Source organism: Filicampus tigris, chromosome 1 (assembly GCF_054856515.1).
Source record: "Filicampus tigris isolate MCC_2025a chromosome 1, RoL_Ftig_1.0, whole genome shotgun sequence".
In the NCBI taxonomy this organism is placed as follows: Eukaryota; Metazoa; Chordata; class Actinopteri; order Syngnathiformes; family Syngnathidae; genus Filicampus; species Filicampus tigris.
This window is the reverse complement of record NC_141217.1, coordinates 4,228,605-4,238,125: the sequence shown is the minus strand read 5'-3', so window position 1 is coordinate 4,238,125 and position 9,521 is coordinate 4,228,605. Positions and strand designations below refer to the sequence as shown.

General features: G+C 43.4%; 1 protein-coding gene across 4 annotated transcripts; it reads right to left on the bottom strand.

The window, feature by feature from the left end:
* Positions 1 to 1,615: 1,615 nt before the first annotated feature.
* On the bottom strand, positions 1,616 to 7,258 carry LOC147152548 (zona pellucida sperm-binding protein 3-like). Of its 4 annotated transcripts, none has more exons than XM_086042447.1 (11): positions 6,759 to 7,258; positions 6,561 to 6,663; positions 5,471 to 5,589; positions 5,279 to 5,397; positions 5,082 to 5,185; positions 3,758 to 3,935; positions 3,494 to 3,611; positions 2,247 to 2,338; positions 2,043 to 2,137; positions 1,821 to 1,942; positions 1,616 to 1,740 (listed from the first exon to the last, which is right to left on the bottom strand). In XM_086042447.1, the coding sequence occupies exons 1-11, from the start codon at positions 7,116 to 7,118 to the stop codon at positions 1,723 to 1,725; spliced, it is 1,428 nt and encodes a 475-aa protein (XP_085898573.1). In that variant the 5' UTR covers positions 7,119 to 7,258; the 3' UTR covers positions 1,616 to 1,722. The 4 variants fall into 4 exon arrangements, with proteins under 4 accessions (XP_085898573.1, XP_085898584.1, XP_085898555.1 ...); XM_086042458.1 differs by having other exon boundaries at positions 1,821 to 1,936; XM_086042429.1 differs by having other exon boundaries at positions 1,821 to 1,952; positions 2,044 to 2,137.
* Positions 7,259 to 9,521: the final 2,263 nt, after the last annotated feature.

The window sequence follows — 9,521 nt, the reverse complement described above, 5'->3', positions numbered from 1 at the left end:
CAAGATTTATTTCGTTTTTGTAAGCCAACTCCCATTTTTCTTGGGAAAAATATATTGAAGGTTTATCTGAGTTTTTTTTAAATTTTATTTTAAATCTAAAATTTTAATTATTTTTTTCCCTCAATGTGTTTCATTGGGCATCAATGATACCTGGATTTTCGCTATTGTCGGGCCCCTCATGCACACATTTTTGGGATCAGGCATCATTTTGCCAAGTTTGTCCTCTGAACATGAAACTCCTTAAAAACAAAAAAAAAAAGGGTTTTTTTTCTGGGTTGTAACCATACCCTCAAAAGTTCACCCGCAAAAAACGCAGTCACGTCCTTTCTAGATCACGTTGCATCGACGCAAAGCAAACAGGCCTGCTGCATTGCCACAAGAAACTCCCTGTACATCAATGCAATACAATTTCCCAGCGGTCTCACACTCTCCATTTCAGTTGATGGCGTCTGCTCAAGCGTACAAATGCATGAACAAGCATCGCGTATGCTTGTGCCTTTCGGGGTCATCCATCCCATCAGTGGGTTTACAAAAGGGGACGGGGGTTCAGTAACAGCTGCCACTTTATCAACTTGGGTCCCGACAACATTAGCACTTGTCTGCAGGCCGAAAAACAAGTCCTCTTAAGCTGTCCCTGAGTTTTGGATGTCCCATAAACGCCAAATACATGGTGTGTTGGAGGAAAAAAAATTAACATTGCAGGAGGCCCATTTCATGAACATTGTGGGAAGATTACCACTAAAATGTTTTATATTGTCTCATTAACAAATATCATAAAAAAAAAAAAGGCAAGCCCCACCTCATCATTGATTCTTTTTAGGGAAAACCTTATGGGCTTTCTTCCCCGTGTCTCGGTGTCACTGTCATGACTCCGTGCTGGTGTATCATTAGATATTTCTTTTTACGAGCCTCTGGTGTGTTGCCGTTGGGAGGGGGTCAGCGTTGCCCTGGCAGTAAAGCAACGCATCTGTCGGCTCTGCACACAGGAGCAAACACCCCATTAAATCAGGCCTCCACATATTACTGTAATAAAAGCCTCCGCTTCGCTTTTATGGGCTTTTTAATTATGTCTATTCGTCTTCTCGGGCTCATGAGCAACAGTTCATGATGAGCCCCATTTTGTGAGGACTCATCCACTGGCAGAATGCTAGAGGGGGCTGCTGGGCCAGTGGGGGGGATTTACAGGGAGAAGCTAAAATATGACTGCTGTTACAGGCATTGCACTTTGCGTTTTGGCTCGCAGCGAGGAACTAGTGCTGCTACATTTCCATTTTGCTCATGGGGTTGTCTTCCTGTTTGAGGTCTAAAGTGAGCACACTGTGCAGACTTGATCTCTTATTTTTCATTACTCCGGAGCTTTAACTTCTGCATCCATCCAGAACCAGCACCAACCCCTGTAGATTGATGAAGCAATAACTTTCCTTGGAAAACACGGCATAGATTTTTATGGCCTAGCCATTTTCCACAAGGCTGGACATAACTTAACCCCTTTTAAAACTAACCAGCTCATAACAACGCAAAATGAACCAAGCATCCACCTGTGTACTGGATATGTTGAGCAGGAACATCATTTCCAATTGTGGACCTCAGCGGGGGTATAAAAAGACCATGAGGCTTTGGCGCAAATCCTTTATTTTCCTCAGTTAGGTACAAACCTTTACAGTGGGTTTGTGCACTCTGCCGCAAATGGCTGCACCGCCGGCAGCACTGTACCCAGTGCGACTAAAGGTGGTGAGAAAGCTGAGCAAGGAGGATGAAGAACAACATAGCTAAGAATGACGTAAATGCACACCATGTCCATGCTGTGGCTTTATACCAACTTGCGTAACTTCTGGCATCTGAAGAGTAGAACTGGATTCTAGCTGCGACACGTTGTCCTTCACTTGGGTGTGGCCTAGATGAGCAGTCGCCTCGCACTGTACATGTGGAAAAAGACCTGCCACTCCAAAATCAGAAATGTAACAAGCGCATTAGTGCATTTAACCACAAGTGGAACAGGAGACACTCCAACCTTTCCCAATGTTGAGTTCCTGTCAACATACCGGCATCCTCTTGGAGGTTCCTTTTCCATCTCTGCTCACTGCAGCTGCTTTCACAACAGCTACACACATTGTTGTCCCCACCTGACGCCACCCATCTGCCCCCAGACGAACATTTATACAGCATTAAAAAAAAAAAAAAAAAAACTCACAAAATGAGAAGTGTTCAAGATATTGCTTCAATGAATTGCCTTTTTGAGCACTAACCTTTTGGCTTCAGCTAAAAATGAACATGCTTTGTACTGCGGGTTGACTGGAACAGAGACTGATGTTGCTTTCAGCCGACATGTGATGTAAAGCTAGGAAGGAATGGAATAAAAGTGAAATGCTGTACTAATAGTGGATTTGAGTAATACACTACTTACATAAAGTTTGGGATATGGATGAACCTAAAAATGTGCTATAACCTGAACCTCATTTGCCCTTCGGAGCTTTTTGAATGCTCATCCAAGTGAATGTTTCAGTACTTTTTTTTTTTTTTTTTTGCATAACATGTCTTTCTCTAACAAGTAAAGCAGCAAAAATTCACAACAGATGTTGACCCACGAAAAACTCCAAGGATGTTGACTTCTCTGCCTTTCTGTGACTCGTGTCTCTGACATGGCGATGCCACTCTGTGACACTAAGTTCAGGGGCCACTTTCCTCTGCGAACATCCTGTTTGAGGCCTCACAGTGGTGCGAGACCTTTAGGTGTCTCCTGGTGTCAAAACAGTGAATATTGTGACAAAGCGGTGACATGGCATCTGTATTCCTACTTTGTCTCTCATCTTCTTTGGGTACTTCTTTTGCATAGTGTTCCTAGTGTTCAAACTTAGACACCACATAACTGAAATGCCTTGTGTGACAGGCTAAATGCGTGGAAAGACTGGCTGGATGTTGTAATAGTAAAGTAGTCATTACACTACACTAAAAAGTGCTAGAGCTTAAAAATACATTATGTTCAAGAAGTTGTTTGATTCAAATAAGACATTTTCGTTACAATTGCAAGGCGTAATGTCATTATCAAGTATCGGTACTCAAACAAGTGCTTTTACTCTGTCTGGGGAAGGGGAGAAAATCAGCATCAGTGGATCTCTAACCACCACCATAAATACTATTACATTCATACCTCTATGACAGTGTCACTCAACATTATCTTTAAAAAGGCAAAGGTTTGAGACCACTCTGCATTGTATCTCAATGGCACACAATGTGTGTACTTAATATCTATGTAATTCTCACTTAACATTGGCCAACAGAGTATTTCATGCAAAGTTATCCCCCTCAGGGTATTGAGGGCTTCAGCCAAAACATTGTGCGCCTCATGAAAGACAAAACGATAATAAAAGGCTGCTCCCATTACATCACGTTTGTCAGATCACCTGAAGGGAAAATGGGTCTAAATGTCTGGCTTGCATAGTCTCGGGTTTCAAACTGCACTACTACGCGGCACACACACACAACCGGCACTTACCGAACTCTTGTGATCTTTGTGGAAATTGAAGGCTTTCAGCTGGAAAGCGAGTTTATTCTCACTGCTTCTCTGCATGAAGTAGGCCTTGGCTCCTGTCAGCTTAGCATCTATCAGACACCTTAGAAGGCAACATGCAGGCGCGGGATCCACAAACACAGATGCTCACACTTATTCACTAGCAATAGAGTAAATGCTGAATCGCAAGTCAAATTAGTCGCAATTAGGATGCTTTTATAGACAAATCAATAATCGGCAACTTCTCACCCATGATTGTCGATAAAGGTATATGCTGGTTGAGAATTTGGGGAGGCGCTCATGGTGGCCACACAGCTGTCAACGTAGACCCTCAGCGGAACATGATGGCCCTGGAGGGCCGAGGCTTCGATTTGCATCATCTCGCCCACGGAGTAAACACCGGTGGCCCTCTGCAACTGCCATTCCTCTAATCAGTCAATCCGAATACAGAATAGACGTAATCTTGAGGGAACTTGCGCATCTAATAAGATCAAGATGCATCACATACACCCATGATCATCAGACATTCACAAGCATCCATCAGAAGCATCAAGTGTTTAAAGACACTGTATATTATGTAGCATAACGAACAAAAGCAGTCAGTCCAATAAAAGGTCAGTTTTCAATTATTCCTTTTCTTTGCAGACAATATCACCACTGTGTGTGTGTGTGTGTGTCAATGAATGACGTGAAATGGACGAGTGACAAATCATGAAAATGTGTTCATGTAGCAATTTGTTTAGCAATCATTGTGAGTGTATGGTTTGCACTGCATGATGCAGAGAGAAGCCTCTATTATTTTGTCCTTCACATGGAGTTAACCAAAATGCATTACAGGAAGTCAAATAATTGTCACAGTATTTCAATAGTAAATTCTCACTGAAATGATCACACATTTAAAAGTATGATGTTAATCTTAATTGCCAGTTAAATGTTTAACTCAGAATTGTTTTGAACACAGTCGAGAGTGTACTGCGGGCATTTATGGAAATTCAGTAAAAACACAGTGATGGTAAAGCAAATTGGGACATTGCAAAGACTAAGGCAGAAATGAAAACGCACATTGCATCACAGGCCGGCGGTACGCATATTGAACATTGCTAAAGCTTTGTGGTATTAGTTATAAAAACTATTCAGGTTTAAATAAAAAATATTGTTGGGATTTTACCAAATTGTCTATTTTTCAACAAAGCCCATTTCATTTGTTTGCCTAGGGCATATAGTTACTCATATTCAAATTTCAATTGATTGGTACCATACCCCAAACCCCCCCCCACCAAACACCCGGTGCAGTTATAAAAACAGTACTCTCTAAGATGCTGTGCAGTCCTCCACCGCTGGAAACTACAACCACATGAATAACCTTTGTTGAATTATCTCGGACAGTGTCAATCAAAACTGAAACAGAATACATACGGATGATAACTTTAATAGTTTCATAACATCAATATTTGGTCAGGGCCAGGCCTAGATTGGCAGCCCACCCAAGTGAATAATAGCTAGCCAGCCATCTGGCTGCAACTCAATACAATGCCGTACCTTTTTCCTTTTTAGGCTTTATTGTTTTGCTCACCTGTCATGAGCCTCAGGGAGAAGTGTAGCTGCTGCTCTGTTAACAGGCTGGACGCAAACTGCTGCCAATGAGGCATAATGGCATCACTGCTCACATAGTGTCTCCTTTGACAGTTAGAGCAAAGTGTGAGCTCATGAAGGCAGCGTTTTGGATTTGTTGTATGATGAGTTTGAACGGTGCCAAATGAAATGCTTTACCTTGGATAGTGGCATTCAATTAGCACCTCGGAAGGGTTAGTCTTAAAAATTAAGGTGCTGCCAACTGGCGTTGGAGAGTAGGTGAGTGAAAAGGTGTAGACAAAGGCTTCATCTGTCATCTAATGAAGAGGAAGAAGAGTTGCACTACCTTTGAACGGACAGGAAATGAAGCGTCCAAAAATAAAAACCTGCCTTCTTTGTGCTGCCACAGCCGTGCAGCTCTGTCCGGAAACGTAGTATGTGGTCGGCTACGTGAAGCAGGGAGCAGCCACCTAAGGTCAGATCGCTCGGATGGATCAGCTGACCATTTCCTATAAGAACAGAGAGTAACAGGGCTCACGTAAGATGCCATTTACCCGGGTCTATTTTTTTTTGTCCTGCTCCAGTCAATAACACTCAAAGCAAGTGCAGCTTTCTTAATGCATGGCAATAAAGTCAGTGCCATTTCTCACATTCTCAGAGTAAAGAAAAAGGAGGACCTATTGATCGCCAGGTTTGATGTCTGTACCATTTACGATAATCAGCATGGAATGTCCTGTCATCACAGTTTTTCTAATGTTCCAGTTCTAGCCTGCTCAGAGGACATAATGCGGTGAGGGTGACTATTCATCAAGCCCCCCCCAAAAAAGGGAAAATAGCAGAAGTTGAGTACACACATACCGATAATCAACTTTAATTTGAGCTTGATCACCCCCCTCTGCCCTTCCAATTAAAAACAAGATTGTCTTGTGCAATAATCCTGTTGTGTGGGGTGTTATGAGTGATTTTTTATTCCTCCCAGATCCGTGCATAAAATTCTTAGAACCAACAGACATAAAACTATATTAATATTTCTGATCGCAAATGCAACCTAATGTGTGCGGCAAACACAGGCCAAGTGAGGCCACGATTCTGACTTGAAATGGAACATTAGCCGATCAGGAAGCTTGCTGAATCTCACGTTGTTGCCGGACACGAATAGAGGGGTACATGATGCCTCAAAAGTCACTGACCACAATAAAAACGACAAAAGTTTACCACCACCATGTAGTCGATGTGTTAACAGCTAAGGTAGCTTCGTTTTCTTCTACTAATCTTTATATTTTTCAGCAATCTGGAGGCCCCGTGGCCCCATGTTGCCTCTCACAGAAAGTCTTGGTACTGCGGCAGACATCTGGTTTGGTAGAGGAGACTTACGAATGCAACTGGAGTGGATATGACGTGCCATGTTGTGCTTTGTTTTTCCACAAAGAAAAAAAAAAAAATTAAAAATCCATGTGATTAAGCTTAAATAAGCAGTTACCCAAGAAGTTCTGCTTGACCTCTACGATGACCTCTCCCTCGCCACATTGCACCGCCAGGCTGTCAGCTGGCACGGGAACCCGCTGCTCAAAGTCAACCACCATCTAAAACACCATTCAAAGACATTCAAACTAGCACTTTGATAAGCAGTTGTGCATGTGGAAGCAGCAGGAAAGGCAAATGTTATTTCTGCAAATACCTTTGGATCCGCGTCAGCAGGTGGGTCAAGATCTGGGCCTTGAATTATGGTCTTTAAAATGTCATCTTGGACAGAGGGCTGCGGCTCACTGGCCTCCTGTGTTTGCAGGCTTTTGGCATAGTCTTCAACAGCAGGCCTCTTCAGCTGATGGATCCAGAGCCGGTGGCTGACAGGGGAAGGTCCTCGTTTGCTCGGCTCCGTCCTGTTTGACTGATGATCTGTTGTCTTTGGCTGCGTTGGCGGCTGTGTCCATGTCCACACTCTTTCATTTGGGATGCGAGTGGTGTTGAAGCTTTTTAAAGCAGCACAAAGACTTCCACCTGACAAAAGGAGCCCAAACAAAACTCCCCATAACCCCATTACAACAATCACAGAGAAATAGGGTTTTGGGGTGCTTTAAAGGAGCAGCACTGCTTTTCTCTTTTGACCAAATGAAAGATATGAAAGCTTGGCTCCGACTCCACCCACACCTAATGACTTGATTGCATTCCAGCCTGCAGGACTCATCCTTTGAGGCTTTCCCATCTAGCATTCCTTTTTACCAAGTAGAATTGCAAATCTGTGCACTCTAAGGTCACATTTATAGATAGATTTGAACCTCGCAGGCTGATCCAAAAGCTGATGATTTCTTGCTTTCTTTTAAGGGAAACTGCAATTAAAAAGCATATTCAATGACATAAGATAAATGAATGGCGACCTATCATAACAGAAATCAGGCTAAGCCGGGGAGCTTGTTCTCAAATCAATGAGCATATTGGTTGTCAGTCTTTGGCCCCTCTTAAAAAAAGAAAAAAAAAAAGAAAAAAGATCACAAACAGCATGTCACGATCAAAGCCATTATCTTGGCTGACAGAAAGCAGGGGCTGGGCCTTGAATCTGCGCCACAATCACACATTTAGGATGGAAAAAAATCCCTGTTATCAATCATGCATTGCTGAGTGGCAAAGCGTGGCGGCACTGAAATATTTTATATTAGTTATTTGTAAAAAGACACATGATGCACAAAGTAGGTCAGTTTTCCACTTGTCTAATGGCCACTGGAATTTCCAGTATCACGAGGCTTGATCAAAACCAAATGTAAAGACGTAAGAACAATAAACACATAAAAAAATGAAAACAGAAACAAAAAAACTGTTGGTGGCTTAAACCTCTTATTCCTGCATCCAGTGAGTACCAGTGAAAAAAAAAACATAGCAAAGGGAAAATAGGGCGGCACGGTGGTCGACTGGTTAGCACGTCTGCCTCACAGTTCAGAGGTCGTGGGTTCGATCCCGGCTCCGGCCTCCCTGTGTGGAGTTTGCATGTTCTCCCCGTGCCTGCGTGGGTTTCCTCCGGGTACTCCGGTTTCCTCCCACATTCCAAAAACATGCATGGTAAGTTGATTGGATACTCTAAATTGCCCCTAGGTGTGATTGTGAGTGCGGATGTTTGTCTCTGTGTGCCCTGCGATTGGCTGGCAACCAATTCAGGGTGTCCCCCGCCTACTGCCCAAAGACAGCTGGGATAGGCTCCAGCACGCCCGCGACCCTTGTGAGGAGAAGCGGTATGGATAATGAATGAATGAAAGGGAAAATAGGCAAACTCTACATGAAGGTCTGAGATGAGATTTAACTCAAAACTACTTGGTCATGAGGCAGAAGGCAGATGTTCTAACCTCTAGTCCACAGAAGCAACCCATTCCTTGTTTCCCACTCACAATCATGCTTTCACCTTAAGCCATTGAGGCATTCCAATTGTGGGGGGGTGGGGGCCTTAGAGATCAATTTTCAGTTCCAGCATGACCATGTGTGCTTGAATGAGTTTGATGTGGAAGAATTTGAAAGAGCTGATGGATGTAAATCCCATCAAACACAGACATGAACAGCAATTGTGAGCGATCAGTTACCTCTTCTGGATGAATTGACAAAAATTGCCTTAAATGCAATCCAAGGTCTTCCCAGAAGAATGAAAGCGCTTTCAGCATAATGTTGTGCTTTTAAATTATTTGCTGTTACAGCGGCCCGGGGAGAAGAAAACGTTTGGTGTCCACCAACTTTCCACTGCTACTATGAATGATTGGTCTATAAAATTCTTAGTCCACCTCTCCATAACATTGGATTGTGCGTGTATTAACATAACGGAAAACAAAAAAGAAAAAGAAGTGCATCAATTTGCCGGAAATTTAAAAATGATTAAAGGAATGAGAGCACCATGCCGCCACTGCCACCTAGTGCAATAGATGTGCAATTACACTTTATTCATTCATTCATTCATTCATTATCCATACCGCTTATCCTCACAAGGGTCGCGGGCGTGCTGGAGCCTAATCCCAGCTGTCTTCGGGCAGTAGGCGGGGGACACCCTGAATTGGTTTCCAGCCAATCGCAGGGCACACAGAGACAAACATCCACACCTAGGGGCAATTTAGACAGTCCAATCAATTTACCATGCATGTTTTTGGAATGTGGGAGGAAACCGGAGTACCCGGAGGAAACCCACGCAGGCACGGGGAAAACATGCAAACTCCACACAGGGAGGCCGGAGCCGGGATCGAACCCACGACCTCTGAACTGTGAGGCGTACGCGCTAACCAGTCGACCACCGTGCCGCCACACTTTATTCAATTTGAGCAAAAAAACAAACAAACAAACAAACAACGAAAAAAACATGTTCACCAAAGTCACACGTGCCCCTCTCGCCCCGTGTCTCCTTGCTATTTGAGAAGGACTGGCATACTGTGATAATGTGCCCATGTACTTTAGTTCATTTTCTGTTTACACACCT

Excerpts from the sequence above, each read along its gene's own strand:
- LOC147152548 (XM_086042429.1), bottom strand. The coding sequence starts at position 7,118 with ATGGGGTTATGGGGAGTTTTGTTTGGGCTCCTTTTGTCAGGTGGAAGT. Across the intron at positions 5,186-5,278 it reads ATTGAATGCCACTATCCAAG|GAGACACTATGTGAGCAGTG; the intron begins GTAAAGCATTTC and ends TAACTGTCAAAG. Across the intron at positions 2,138-2,246 it reads TTTTTAGCTGAAGCCAAAAG|ATGGGTGGCGTCAGGTGGGG; the intron begins GTTAGTGCTCAA and ends GTCTGGGGGCAG.